This window comes from Pseudophryne corroboree, chromosome 6, assembly GCF_028390025.1.
Source record: "Pseudophryne corroboree isolate aPseCor3 chromosome 6, aPseCor3.hap2, whole genome shotgun sequence".
Lineage (NCBI taxonomy): Eukaryota > Metazoa > Chordata > Amphibia > Anura > Myobatrachidae > Pseudophryne > Pseudophryne corroboree.
The window spans coordinates 746099521-746115652 of record NC_086449.1 but is presented as its reverse complement, the minus strand read 5'-3'; the positions used below and the strand labels follow the sequence as shown (position 1 = coordinate 746115652).

Sequence of the window (16132 nt, the reverse complement as noted above, 5' to 3'; positions counted from 1 at the left end):
CCTGTTTATGACATACTGTAGTAGAAGACCCACCACCTGCACTGGGATGGAGCTTCCACAAAGATGACGACACAATACAAAAAGTTAAACAAAAAATAAATAAAAATGGCTGATTTCTGGAACAGATAGCATTCACTATATACACTGCTCAAAAAAATAAAGGGAACACTAAAATAACACATCCTAGATCTGAATGAATGAAATATTCTTATTAAATACTTTGTTTTTTACATAGTTGAATGTGCTGACAACAAAATCACACAAAAATTATCAATGGAAATCAAATTTATTACCCATGGAGGTCTGGATTTGGAGTCACCCTCAAAATTAAAGTGGAAAAACACACTACAGGCTGATCCAACTGTGATGTAATGTCCTTAAAACAAGTCAAAATGAGGCTCAGTAGTGTGTGTGTGGCCTCCACGTGCCTGTATGACCTTCCTACAACCCACACAAGTGGCTCAGGTAGTGCAGCTCATCCAGGATGGCACATCAATGCGAGCTGTGGCAAGAAGGTTTGCTGTGTCTGTCAGCGTAGTGTCCAGAGCATGGAGGCGGCGCTACCAGGAGACAGACCAGTACATCAGGAGACGTGGAGGAGGCCGTAGGAGGGCAACAACCCAGCAGCAGGACCGCTACCTCCGCCTTTGTGCAAGGAGGAACAGGAGGAACACTGCCAGACCACTGCAAAATGACCTCCAGCAAGCCACAAATGTGCATGTGTCTACTCAAACGATCAGAAACAGACTCCATGAGGGTGGTATGAGGGCCCGATGCCCACAGGTGGGGGTTGTGCTTACAGCCCAACACCGTGCAGGTCGTTTGGCATTTGCCAGAGAACACCAAGATTGGCAACTTCGCCACTGGCGCCCTGTGCTCTTCACAGATGCAAGCAGGTTCTCACTGAGCACATGTGACAGAGTCTGGAGACGCCAAGGAGAACATTCTGCTGCCTGCAACATCCTCCAGTAAGACCGGTTTGGCAGTGGGTCAGTAGTGGTGTGGGGTGGCATTTCTTTGGGGGGCCGCACAGCCCTCCATGTGCTCGCCAGAGGTAGCCTGACTGCCATTAGGTACTGAGATGAGATCCTCAGACCCCTTGTGAGACCATATGCTGGTGCGGTTGGCCCTGGGTTCTTCCTAGTGCAAGACAATGCTAGACCTCATGTGGCTGGAGTGTGTCAGCAGTTCCTGCAAGATGAAGGCATTGATGCTATGGACTGGCCCGCCCATTCCCCAGACCTGAATCCAATTGAGCACATCTGGAACATCATGTCTCGCTCCATCCACCAACGCCACGTTGCACCACAGACTGTCCAGGAGTTGGCGGATGCTTTAGTCCAGGTCTGGGAGGAGATCCCTCAGGAGACCATCCGCCACCTCATCAGAAGCATGCCCAGGCATTGTAGGGAGGTCATACAGGCACGTGGAGGCCACACACACTACTGAGCCTTATTTTGACTTGTTTTAAAGGACATTACATCAAAGTTGGATCAGCCAGTAGTGTGTTTTTCCACTTTACTTTTGAGGGTGACTCCAAATCCAGACCTCCATGGGTTAATAAAATTGATTTCCATTGATAATTTTTGTGTGATTTTGTTGTCAGCACATTCAACTATGTAAAGAACAAAGTATTTAATAAGAATATTTCATTCATTCAGATCTAGGATGTGTCATTTTAGTGTTCCCTTTATTTTTTTGAGCAGTGTATATATATATATATATATATATATAGTTATGAGGATTTTAATTTCTATTAAATTATTACCTGTTGACCAGGTGCTAATAGTGCTTTTGACCAGTATGTGTATCTGGGAAACTGGAACCCCCCCCCCGCACAAGTGCTTCCCTGTTGTGAAAACATTTCTTTATTAAAATAAATTAAGTATTTTACTTACAAAAATAAAAGTAAAAGTCTACCTCAAATGCTAGCAGAGTACAGCTACACAGAGATAAAACGTCTCGTACAGTTAAGAAGGAAATGACTTTGGGATTTAACCTCTGTGAAGGACATAATATTATCAGTTGGCAGATGCTGACAATTTCCTGTGTGTTGGAATTACAACAATCAACTAAAACTCTGGAAGTCTCGGCAAAAAAAAAGTTTTCATTTAAATGTTGTCCTCTCCTATTTAAAAAAGGAATATATATATATATATATATATATATATATACTGCTCCAACGGGACTCTCACTCAAAAATGACAAGACACAGCTTTCATATGGCAACGTTTCAGCGCTGTCCAGCATAGTCCGATCAGATTATAATAATGTACACGCAGTTGGGTGGCCAGATGAATCAGTCATGATACACCTGGGCCGATCGTATGGATAATTTCTGATGGCACTTTTATCCCGTTAGGGTGACAGTGTTCTTCCATTATGCCCGACAATTACAGTGTTTTATTTTACTGGTTGCTGAATGTTACTATGTCTCTCAGTACCCCAATTACCATAATAATTAAATTATAAATATATTCCTATTTAGAATTAAGCGCCAACAAGTCACAAGGAAGCCCTCTCCAATCTACCTTGCTCTCATCTCATATTGATTGTCATACATTTTCCTTTTGCGCAAGTGGACTGGCTGAAACTTGTCAAAAACTTTACATTTACATGCTGGATACGATGCTACTGTATGTGCAGGCAAGACCTGGCCTGTGAGCTCCCTGTCCGTCTTGGTACTTAGCTATGTTTTAAAATCTACAGACCAGGGGTTTATCTAAGGGTCTGAGCGCCCCTGGCAAAGTAAGGAACTGGCACCCCCCACCTCCCCCACCCAGGGACACAGAGGGGGGAGTTACAGATAGGCTGAGGTCAGGGACACTGAGGGAGAATTACAGGAAGGGTGCGGGTAGGGACAATGAGGTGGAGGGCTTACAGCAGTGATTTTCAACCGCTGTGCTGCGGCACACTAGTGTGCCGCCAGCGGTTCTCAGATGTGCCGCCACAGATGCCCGATGCCTAGCCGCTGACATCACCAATTGCCATCCCCACACTGTTTTTGACTGCGCTGGACTGCGGCCCGTAACCTATGACACGCAGCGTGACTTGCGCATGCCATGTCATCTGCCCGCCCGTCCATCCGCTTACCTGTCCGCTGTCTCACCCTGTGCTACTCCTCCGGCTGCATGCACTCCAGACGCTGAGGCAGGGAGAGGGAAACATGAGCTGTCCGCTCACCTGGCCGCTGTCTCACCCCGTGCTGCTCCTTGCTCCTCCGGCTGCATAAACTCCAGTGGCTGAGGCAGGGAGAGGGAAATGAGCTTCATATCCACTGACTCCCAGGTAGGGGCCAGTGAATTTGTATTTATTTAATTGCTGTAGTAGTCACTGTGTGAAAATACTGTGTGGGTGCAATGAGTGGAAATACTGTGGGGGGCTAATGTGTGGAATTACTGCAGAGGTCAACGCATTTGTTTAATCACTGGGGGGGCCACCGTGTGTGTTTTTTTTTTTTTTTTTTTTGGGGGGGGGGGGGGGGGGGGGTACTGATGGTGTGCCTTGGCAGTTTAAAAAATTTGGTCAGTGTGCCGCGACTTGAAAAAGGTTGAAAATCACTGACTTACAGGGAGGCTGAGATCAGCGACACTTAGGGGCAGTTACAGGGAGGGTGCGGACAGGGACACCGAGTAGGTATATGCACACATACATACAGTTAAAAACCCCTCTCTAGGTGTGATGGCACTACATGTCCCAGCAAATCCAGTTGACAAGGTGTGCTGGGTCTCAACACAGCTGAACAGGCAGTGACTGGTCTAGATACCTCTCCACACAGAGCTCTTTGTAAGCTGTGATCCAGACTGCCAGGATAGACTATGCAGTGCAGCCAGAGGTGTAGCAAGGTGTCATGGTGCTTGGAGCAAGGTAGATTTCTGCGCCCCCCTCCCCTGTACTGAATTGGGGGCGTGGCCACCAGGGCCGGTTCTAGACCTTGTGGCATCCAGGGTGAAAATTTCCTTTGGCCCCACCCCACACGCCCCACAGGTCAAACATAGTGTGCGCCAAAGGCGCGCTGCAAAAAATAGGAGTGTGGCTTCATAGGGAAGGGGCGTGGCCACAGTTATGCCCCCTGTAGATATGGACCCAGTAGTTGTGCCCCCTGTAGCTGTGCCCCCTGTAGATTTGCCCCCAGTAGTTGTGCACCCTGTAGATTTGCCCCCAGTAAATGTGCCCCCTGTAGTTGTGGCCTGAGTAGCTTTGCCCCCTGTAGCTGTGCCCCTAGTAGGTGTGTCCCCAGTAGATGTGACTCCTGTAGCTGTGCCCAGAGTAATTGTGCACCCTGGTTTGTGCACCCTGTAGATTTGCCCCCAGTAGTTGCGCCCCCTGTAGATTTGCCCAGAGTAGTTGTGCCCCCTGTAGATTTGCCCAGAGTAATTATGCCCCTGTAGCTGTGCCTCTCTAGATTTGCCCAGAGTAGTTGTGCCCCCTGTAGATTTGCCCAGAGTAATTATGCCCCTGTAGCTGTGCCTCTCTAGATTTGCCCAGAGTAGTTGTGCCCCCTGTAGATTTGCCCAGAGTAATTATGCCCCTGTAGCTGTGCCCCCTGTAGATTTGCCCAGAGTAGTTGTGCCCCCTGTAGATTTGCCCAGAGTAATTATGCCCCTGTAGCTGTGCCTCTCTAGATTTGCCCAGAGTAGTTGTGCCCCCTGTAGATTTGCCCAGAGTTTTTATTCCCCTGTAGCTGAGCCCAGAGTAGTTGTGCCCCCTGTAGATTTGCCCACAGTAATTATGCCCCTGTAGCTGTGCCCCCTGTAGATTTGCCCAGAGTAGTTGTGCCCCCTGTAGATTTGCCCAAAGTAAGTATGCCCCTGTAGCTGTGCCCCCTGGTAGCGTCGCAAACACAAAAGAAAAAAAAGAAAAAAAAAAATACTCACCGGTCCGCTCCTGCTTTCCGACTGCTGCTGGCCACGTCTCCGCCTGTCCGTGCGTGTGACGCGTGACATCACATGCAAGTCACGTACCGGCGGGGAGGAGAACGGAGAGGAGGGAGAGCCTTGATGCAGCTGCGGCTACAAGCTGCTTGCGGGAGGGAGGTTCCGGAGGAGTCGAGCTGCGGCGTACCTGTACTGTTTTGGGCACCTGGAGCTCGACCTCCACTGGAACCGTCCTCCCTATGCCCCTGAGTGCAGCTACGGTACCGCAGAAAATGTACAGGTATGCTCATGTTGCACTGGTGCTGATTGTAGTGGCTGGTGACAGATCGCGTGGGACCAATGAGAAGGGGAGCGGATGAGGAAGAGGAGGTGCCTTACCCCTCCCCATACCAGGAAGTGCCCCGCCCCTTGGCTATATTCACCATCATTGTGACTGTAGTCACAGAGAGTGTCAGAGTGCAATACGCTTCTGAGAGTCCCGCAGTGGATAAGCATTGCTAAGGTATGTACTCAGTGAGTACTATGTCATTCTACCCCCTGCGCGGGTGGAACTGCTGGGGGGGCAGCGCCCTCTCCCACCTTGGCCGGCGCCCCTGGCGAGTGCCATCCTGGCCAATAGGAAGATACACCCCTGCTACAGACACACTTATAAGTCAATACGCTTATTTTATAAAAGCAGGAGAAAAAAAACCCAGCAAATAATAATCCACGGCCATTGCTTCCCTGTATGTAACTGTATTGGGAACTGCAGGTAAACGTTGAACAAAAAAAAAAAAAACACATGAGAAAGATGATCAGGCATAGAAGACAAAATATTGCCAAAGATAAGTAAGTGTTAGATACCCTCCAACAGAGTGTATCTGGCCAAATGATTACAAGTAGGGCAGATATTCTTCTATATAATAGAGAAAAGTCCACAGATATTTAAAAATGTTTTAAATGTTTTGTTATGAGTTTATAATTGCAAATATACCTTTTTATGTAAACACGGTTACCTATGAAACTTTATATATATTTTGTTACCAATTGTGGGGCCTGATTCAGCCAGGATCGCAAAAGCAAAATCTCTCTCTAATGGGCAAAACCATGGGGGTAATTCCAAGTTGATCGCAGCAGGATTTTTGATAGCAATTGGGCAAAACCATGTGCACTGCAGGGGAGGCAGATATAACATGTGCAGAAAGAGTTAGATTTGGGTGGGTTATTTTATTTCTGTGCAGGGTAAATACTGGCTGCTTTATTTTTACACTGCAAATTAGATTGCAGATTGAACACACCACACCCAAATCTAACTCTCTCTGCACATGTTATATCTGCCTCCCCTGCAGTACACATGGTTTTGCCCAATTGCTAACAAAAATCCTGCTGCGATCAACTTGGAATTACCCCCCATGTGCACTGCAGGTGGGGCAAATATAACTTGTGCAGAGAGCGTTAGATTTGGGTGGGGTGTGTTCAAACTGCAGTGTAACAATAAAGCAGCCAGTATTTACCCTGCACACAAACAAAATAACCCACCCAAATCTAAGGCTAGGGCCACACATAGCGGCCAAGCAGGTCCGCTGCCAACCATGGCCAACCATGCTGCGGTTGGATCAGGCGGCGGCGGGACTGCAGCACATATGTGGGCGCCTACACAGGCGCCCATGTGCAGTCTCCTTGCTGAACGGGACCTGCTTGGCCGTATGTGTGGCCCTAGCCTAACTCTCTCTGTACATGTTACAATTGCCCCACATGCAGTGAACATGGTTTTGCCCATTAGAGAAGATTTTGCTTTTGCGAACCATGCTGAATCAGGCCCGTGGTCATTTATTTGTAATTAAATAAAAAATCAACACGTTGAATATAAACACAATTTACAATACAGCTAAACATGAAGCTACATGAAGAAGAATTTTAATGATATTGGGTTATGTACTTACTTTAAGTTACTGTTAACCGATAAGCACTTATTTTACACAATGTTGCGATTAAGCCGCACAATCTGACAAACTAGACTCATTAACTCAAATCAGTCACTGCACTATATTACAAATACAACTCTTCTGTAGGACGAAGGTTGTATGAGTAGCATTTATTTCATTCACTTAGTAGAATGGATAAAGAACAGAGAAACGTCTGTGGATCAAGTTACAGTATTTGGTGGAACCGGGCGTGCCACAGAAGTCATTTCCTGCGATACTTCAGCTTCTGATTCATCCTTTTGCAGAATTTGTAGACTATGAGTAGAGTTGGGGTGAGAATAGAGAGGTTATTCTGGTATGTGCTGAGCTGGCAGTAGAAGTTAGGACACTTCAGGCTGAAATTTGCTGACAAGCGTTTGCGGGAAGTTCAAAATCAGATGCTATCGTTATATGGCGCCGCATGCAGTATCACTGCCAAAATTGCAGGAGCCATGTGTGACCTGTATTACTCTACATAAAGACCTTTACGTTATTCACACTGTAAAGCTTTACAGTACTATAAGTGTCTGCCCTGCTTGTCAGGGCTTGTTATTGTATACAGGAGTATTCTGTAGTGTCGTATTCATCCGCTGCTATTGTTTTCAGCACTGTAGTGTTCATTAGTGGAGAATCACCACCCAGTGGTGAAGCTGTGTACTGCATGATGTGGATCCTATTGCGCCTTAGTACGCCTTACCATGCTAACCTGCTGTATATTTATGCCATGACTAAGACGCAAGTATGGCGAAACTACAACAACGATGGGCGTGGCCACATCTGCACTTACACAGACCACAATATTGCAACTGATATTAGGAACTGGTCCAATAATTGCAGAATTTATGTCTGTAAACCACTACCTTCTATTAAACTTATACCATCAAAAATCATCCGACTATTATCGGGTATGGCAGAAACTGCTGTTGGACAATGATTGCAATTGTGATGCATTTGCGTGATAATCTTCATACAGCGCTATCAGGCTGCAATGGAGATGATCTGCCCCAGCAGGAAACAAGCTGATTACGCCCAACTTAAGCTGGCCATACATTAGGACGATATTGGATACGAATGTAAGATTTTAACGCATCCTATGACGCATTGTGTGCACATTGTATGTGTTTTCGGTAGACTTACGTTGCGATGCGCGTCCCCGTTGGTCGAATGTTGCATCAAATGATCATTCGTGTATCCCATATTATCCGTCGTAATCGTATGCACTTCGTACCATGCACATACAATGCATCGTATACGATCTGCATCATTTTTGAGTGGTATTTCCTTCCAGGTGATCACGTGCTTTTTGGGAGACATACAATCGATTGATAGATTGTATGCTTCATCCTATGCACATAAAACTCCAAATCGTGTGGTAGGGGCTCCCGGGGGGATTGAAGGGAAATCATATGAGGAATCCGATCGGATGCTGATCGTCCTAATGTATGGCCAGCATTAGCATCAACAGCTGGCCAAATTCCACTATAGTCCTCCTGTCACCGACCTTCTGTCTCATCATCGCAGCAATATTAAGAATATGCCATTAAGAATGGGATATGGTCATTAGGTCGACACCACTTAGGTCAACAGTCATTAGGTCGACCACTACTGGTCGGCATGCAATATGTCAACAGGGTCACTAGGTCAACATGTACTAGGTCAACAGTTCAAAAGGTCGACATGAGTTTAAAAAAATAAATACAATTTAAACTTTTTCATACTTTACGATCCACGTGGACTACAGTTGGGAATGGTAACCTGTGCCGAGCGCAGCGGTAGCAAAGTGAGGCACCTAGCCTGAAGCATGGCGAGTGTAACAAGCCATGCGAGGGGACATGGTGCACTAATTGGGGTTCCCCGTCACTTTACGAAAGAACCGATACCAAAAAAAGTTAAAAAACTCATGTCAACCTTTTGACCTGTCGACCTAGTACATGTCAACCTAATGACCATGTCGACCTAGTGACCCTGTCGACCTAATGCATGTCGACCAATAGTGGTCGACCTAAGTTGTGTCGACCCAACGACCCATACCCTTAAGAATTGTGCATGACTTCATATTGAGTCTGTAACAATGTCCTATATATGTGTGTGTGTGTGTGTGTGTGTGTGTGTGTGTGTGTGTGTGTGTGTGTGTGTGTGTGTGTGTGTCACATCCAAATATCTGTAATGTTCATTCAAAAACAAACAAAAAATAACAATAAATTAGTGGTCTGTAAATCACTATATCCATGATAAAATTGCTCTACCTTAATAAATGTTAAACAGCGCAAATTAATAAACTGCAAAAGAGGGTAGAGATCCTCACATCAATATTCAGTAAACTACCAAAATAACGTAAACCACTCCAAATTAATATGGTCAAAGAGATGAACTTGAACCCAGCCACACATTAATAGAACCCCCCCCCCCCCCCCCCCCCCCCCACACACACACACACACACAAAAAAAGATTACAAATTAATATTACATGCTCCATGTTAAAAACTGTACATAACAAGTAACTGACCATCTTCACCATGTTATTTGAATCAACATTATCAATTCAGAATCTGCAAAATAGTCAGATGAATCAGAATTAGTCAGTCTTGCCTACTGGTGACCTCAGGCAAACAGCATATCTCATACTATATATATCCACTAGGAGGACAAAGAAACAGTCAGACATTGGTGGGACAGTCCTGATATCCGGACACCAAAATGTGGCCTATCAGGATATGGGAGCGGCTTTGGCAAAATGGGGCATTGTTTGAGAAGATCAGGGCAAAGGTTTATTACTTTCCAATCCTTCTTCTGCAGTGTACTGTTTATCCAGTGCTACTGTATAGTATGCTTCTGTGTCTAAGCATCAACAGTCCAGATTTTAAGCAGTAGTCTGAATCATGATTCGGTTACACTTGGTCCGTATTGTATTGACACAGATGCAGAGCAAGCAGTACAGTCCTTGCAAGCCTTACATAAAATCTTATCCGTCTTTAAACAGTTTTAGCAAGTTCCTTTTTAACTTGATTACCAGTATTTGCTGAGAACGTAAAAATTCCCATAACTGCAGATCTGTGGATTTTTTCTTTACTTTTTAACAATACATATGTTGTATATAGTTTGACGAAGGACTACAGTATTTAATATGTCCCTGAAGAAGGAGTGAATTTACAAAAGCTCATTCAGGCTGCAGCTGCATAAGAGCTTGGATTGCTGTGCCGAAAAAAAATCAACAAATAATACATGCCAAGAACCTTTTTAAGTGGAATTTGTGGATTACAGATCAAGCCTGAAGGTCATTCTGCAATACGTGATGGGGACTAAAATATCTCCTAGGTGGCCGTGTGTGAGAGAGAGAGAGCATGAGGGAGCAGTTTAGTTTTCTCAGACAAATTCTCTCAAATTATCCCCAATACATCAAGTTTCTATCAAGAAGAAAAGTCCAAAAATCCTCCTCTCACTAAAGGGGTCCAGTGGAAGGTTTCAGGAATGTAATACCTGACCAAACATTTTTTTTGTTTTATATTGGTTATTTGAGGGTTTTTTTTTTTTTCATATTGGAAAAAAAATATAGAGATAACATAGAGAGAGATAAAAGTACTAACCAATTAACTTCTTATACCCCTTTCACACCGCACAAATAACCCGGTATCTACCCGGTATATTACCGGGCCAACGCGGGTCGTGGTGCAGTGTGAAAGGGCCCGTGGCGCATTCCCGGGTCACCTGACCCGGTAATTCAATCCAGGAATAAAGCAGTGTTATTCCTGAGTTGAATACTGGGTCAGGGGCAGTGTGAACGGGTTGCTGGGTCGATGCTACATAGAGAGAGGCAGCGTGGAGATGAGCTCATCTCCCAGTGCCACCCCTGCCCCCGATTCCGGCTCCACCCCTTGCCACTATGGCAACCCGACCCGGCATATTGCCGGGTTAGGGAGACAGTTGTTAGGCTACAATGCCGGATCCCACCCGGGAAGGACCCATTTCCAATCCTGGGTGGGACCCGGCATTTGCGATGTGTAAGGGGTATAACTGTCATTCAGACAGCCTGTAACATGTCAGTTAGAAGCTGATTGGTTGGCACTTTAGGTCTTTCCACTTTATGGGGTATATGCAATTGCGGTCGAATTCGCGGCAATTATCGCCGTTTTTTAATTCGACCAAATTCGCCAGGTGAATCCCGGCAGGTGCCTGCCGGGATTCACCATATTCAATGAAAAACGGATTCGCCAGAATCGCGGGCGAAAATCGGCCGATTTGGCGGATTTTGCCGCGATTTTAAAAAACGGGAAAAAAACGTGAAAAACCCGGAAAAAAAATGGCGTGGGGTCCCCCCTCCAAAGCATAACCAGCCTCGGGCTCTTTGAGCTGGTCCTGGTTCTAAAAATGCAGGGGAAAAATTGGCCAGGGATCCCCCGTATTTTTAAAACCAGCACCGGGCTCTGCGCCTGATGCTGGTGCCAAAAATACGGGGGACAAAAAGAGTAGGGGTCCCCCGTATTTTTAACACCAGCATCGGGCTCCACTAGCTGGACAGATAATGCCACAGCCGGGGGTCACTTTTATGCCGTGCCCTGCGGCCGTGGCATCAAATATCCAACTAGTCACCCCTGGCCGGGGTACCCTGGGGGAGTGGGGACCCCTTCAATCAAGGGGTCCCCCCCCCCCAGCCACCCAAGGGCCAGGGGTGAAGCCCGAGGATGTCCCCCCCCATCCAATGGGCTGCGGATGGGGGGGCTGATAGCCTTTGTGATAATAAAAAGATATTGTTTTTTCCATTAGTACTACAAGTCCCAGCAAGCCTCCCCCGCAAGCTGGTACTTGGAGAACCACAAGTACCAGCATGCGGGAGAAAAACGGGCCCGCTGGTACCTGTAGTACTACTGGAAAAAAAATACCCAAATAAAAACAGGACACAGACACCGTGACTTGTACAACTTTATTACATACTGCCGACACACACATACTTACCTATGTTGACACGCCGACTGCCACGGTCGCCGACGATCCGAGGGTACCTGTGAAAAAATTATACTCACCTTCCAGCGTCCAGAGGTACATCCACGTCCAGAGGTAAATCCACGTTCTTGGCAAAAAAACAAACCGAACACCGATCCATACCGGACTAGAAAGGGGTCCAATGTTTTCACATCAGACCCCTTTCTCCCGAATGCCGGGACATCACGTGACTCCTGTCACTGACGTCCCTTCAGCCAATCAGGAAGCGCTACTTCCGTGGCGCTCACCTGATTGGCTGTCCGCTGTCTGTACTGTGACAGCGCATCGCAAAGCCGCTCCATTACTTTCAATGGTGGGAACTTTGCGGGTAGCGGTGGGGTCACCCGCCGGTCAGCCGCTGACCGGCGGGTGACCTCACCGCTAGCCGCTAAGTTCCCACCATTGAATATAATGGAGGGAGCTGTGCGATGCGCTGTCACAGTGCAGACAGCGCTCAGCCAATCAGGTGAGCGCAACGAAGTTGCGCTTCCTGATTGGCTTAGAGACCTGTCAGTGACAGCTGTCACTGACAGGTCTCATTCGTGGAAAGGTGTCCCATGTGTCAGCATGGGACCCCTTTCAGTCCGTTTTTGGTGCGGGTATTTGCGTTTTCTTATTTTGCCAAGTCCGTGGATTTATCTCTGGACCATGGTTGAGGTGAGTATTTTGAACTTTTCTTTACAGGTATCCGTGGATTCTACATGGAGAAGAGGACCGATGTCGGCGTGTGAACATAGGTAAGTATGTGTGTGTCGACGTATGAAATAAAGTTTTACTGTCGACGGTGTGTGTGTCCTGTTTTTATTTGGGTATTTTTTTCCCAGTAGTACTACAGGTACCAGCGGGCCCGTTTTTCTCCCGCATGCTGGTACTTGTGGTTCTCCAAGTACCAGCTTGCGGGGGAGGCTTGCTGGGACTTGTAGTACTATTGGAAAAAACAATATCTTTTTATTATCACAAAGGCTATCAGCCCCCCCATCCGCAGCCCATTGGATGGGGGGGGGACAGCCTCGGGCTTCACCCCTGGCCCTTGGGTGGCTGGGGGGGGGGGGACCCCTTGATTGAAGGGGTCCCCACTCCCCCAGGGTACCCCGGCCAGGGGTGACTAGTTGGATATTTGATGCCACGGCCGCAGGGCACGGCATAAAAGTGACCCCCGGCTGTGGCATTATCTGTCCAGCTAGTGGAGCCCGATGCTGGTGTTAAAAATACGGGGGACCCCTACTCTTTTTGTCCCCCGTATTTTTGGCACCAGCACCAGGCGCAGAGCCCGGTGCTGGTTTTAAAAATACGGGGGATCCCCTGTCAATTTTTTCCCCGCATTTTTAGAACCAGGACCAGCTCAATGAGCCCGAGGCTGGTTATGCTTTGGAGGGGGGACCCCACGCCATTTTTTTTTATGATTTTACCCTTCCAGCATAAAAAAAAAAAAAAATAAATAAAAAAAAAAAATATTTTAAAAAATATATAAATAATATTTGTGCCTCCCAAAAAAAAAAAAAAAAAGTACCTAATCCCTTCTAATATAAATAGATCTGCTATTCCCAAAAAAAAAAACACCAAAAAAAACATGTTTAAAATTTTTTTATTTGTTTTCACCCTCCAAAGTGTGGCGGATTGAAAATGACGAATTTGCTGTCTAAAAGCACTGCTGTCGAATTTCAAAACTTGAATTGAATATGCTTTGGTCGAATTGCAGCACTTGTATCATTGCAGAAAAGTCGAATTTGCAAAAATTCGAATTTCAAAAAGTCGAATTTTGAAAGTCCGTTTTTTGGTCGGAAAGCACTGGATTGCATAGGGGAATTTTTTTTTTTGGTCGAAAATGACCCGAAATTCGACAATTTCGGGAATTCGACCACAATTGCATATACCCCTATCTCTCTACAAACTTTGATAAATCTCCTCCATAGTTTACAATTTCTACAAATGTATGGGGTTCTTTTCCCGCCAATTGGTAATAGAATGATAATCTTATTTATTAAGGCTAACACTGCTCCTCACCTCTATGGGGGGAATTCAAGCGTTTTGCACACCGGAGGCCACTCGATGGTGCCCGACGGAGCAATTAAATTGTTGCTCCGTTCAGACGCGGATGGCCGTCGGTGCTGACATTACTGTTATGCTGTTCTGTCATTTTGATGGGCTGTTAACTAGTAACTATTATAAAAATATAAACTGTGAATATGAAATAACAAAACCAACAAATTAAATAAATAGCTAACACTGGAAGTTTAAACATTTTGTAGAACTATTTTAGGTCTTAGTGGATTTCTCATTATCTCTTTGGCTGGTTTCCAATGAAAGTTTATTTAAATTAGAAGTGGCAGACATATCCGGCAAGTAGGGTTAGGCTGGCACCATTTGGTGCCGGATTTGGAACACCTGGCTATCAGTTTGCCTCCAACTCGCCTGATTTGGGTGAGGTCACTAAGGGGTCTATTTACTAAACCTTGAATGGAGATAAAGTGAACGGAGATAAAGTACTAGTCAATCAGCTCCTAACTGCCATGTCACAGGCTGGGTTTGAAAAATGACAGTTAGGAGCTAATTGGCTGGAACTTTATCTACGTCCACTTTATCTCCATCCAAGGCTTAGTAAATAGACCCCTAAGTCCCAAGTGCAATACCAAGAGAGTGAAAATGTGATGGCAATCACAAAGATGGTCTACAGTACCATAACAATGGCAACTGCAAATATTTGAGAGCACAATCAATACCAAGATAAGTAAACGTCACAATGTATGTGCGATTTTCCTTTAGCGAAGCATGCATTATATAGAATTATATAAAAATAATAAGAACCATCATACACACATCATATGTCTGTATTACTCATTGAACCCTTCGGTATTATTCCTTGGTTTCGCAGCATGCTAACAGTCACAACTTCGATTTCTTAATATGAGACGTTTGCCAATACAGTACTTGAATACGTTTTCAAAAACATTTCCTAATAATGGATCTAAGAAACAAGAGGCACACTGGAAACAATGATGTCGTCAATATAGGCTTTATAAATAGCATCCTCGCTCAGCCCTACATTCCGCAGATGCCGGATTTGGACCAACATAGAAGATATTACATGTCCTTATTTATGACCATTTTTGGAAATACAACATGGCTGGCTTCTACGTGGAGTGGAAAGTGAGCCTGCCAAGTATGACTGCCAGACATGGTAAACCTCCAATTCAAACATTTTAAAACATCACTGTGACATGAGCGCTGGCCTTTGAATGAAAGTATCCATGCTACCTTTCAACTTCCTGGCGCATTTCCTCACGTTTCTGTCTCCTGAGCTCTCTGCGACGTTCAAAGTCGTCCATGATGGCTACTCAAGCTTCTGAGTCGAAATCTTAAGAAAAAAACACAAATCCCATTAAATGACAGGACGGTATTATTCTTCCAAATTATTTTTAGACAGAGGGTCTTGAACTACACATGTTTAAAATCTATATTTTAGAACACAAGGGAATAAACATGACATACAGTATCTAAAGAACAGCGGCAAATTAAAACCTTTTGCAATGGTTCTACTGTTACTATAAACCTTCTATTGGATGAGGTGTGCAAATATGTAAATCACTTAAAAACAATATAATAATAATAATAATAATAATAATACAAATAATAATAATAATAATAATAATAATAATAATAATAGACACCGAGACATAAACTTGGCAGATAAAGTGTTACCTATATATTATTTAAAAATATATGTAAAGAAAAGTCTGGTGGCAATTGGCAAAGAAAGAACGGTCAAAACCAGCACAATCCACAATAACCAACAACATGCATTGCACGTATACTGTATACTGCCCAAGGTGCATAACTCAACTTCAACACCACAAAGGGTAACCACTTGACCTTCCAACTTGATTGATTGATGGCACTGCCCTCCGTTAGGGTGGGACAGCCAACTACCTGTCATGAAGGGAGCGCACCCAAAATAAATTATCGCACCCGGAATGGTGAGCTGCCATTCTTTCCCGGCACAGAATAGCCAGAGATTCATCCATCACCAACCAACTATAAGAGAGGCAGGGTGGGAAGAGAGGCAGGGTGGGAAGACTGGAACAACTAGACTTAGGTCCACAGCCGAAGCCTTTACATAAAGTTCAACACAGACACCATAGACAACAGGGTGCCACACCATAGGCAGGCTTAGTCAAGTGAACCTCTTTCATGCCAGCCTCCATCCTAAAGGTTTAATATACCTCATTCGTATAGCAATCATTTCGTTTCTCTTATTTTTAACATTTTACAGACATCATTTTAATATAGTGTACAAATATATTCTAGTGTAGTGTTTCTCAAACTCAGTCCTCAAGG

The 16132-nt window shown here is 45.2% G+C and overlaps 1 protein-coding gene across 7 annotated transcripts in view; it reads right to left on the bottom strand.

Annotated features, from left to right (window-relative positions):
- Positions 1 to 16132, bottom strand: part of CALD1 (caldesmon 1) — a 267520-nt gene that overhangs the window by 108628 nt on the left and 142760 nt on the right. For all 7 annotated transcript variants that reach the window (XM_063928509.1, XM_063928507.1, XM_063928506.1 and 4 more), the window contains one exon: positions 15053 to 15152. In XM_063928509.1, coding sequence (XP_063784579.1) covers positions 15053 to 15123 — 71 coding nt within the window. In that variant the 5' untranslated portion in view covers positions 15124 to 15152. The remainder of the gene's footprint in view (positions 1 to 15052; positions 15153 to 16132) is intronic.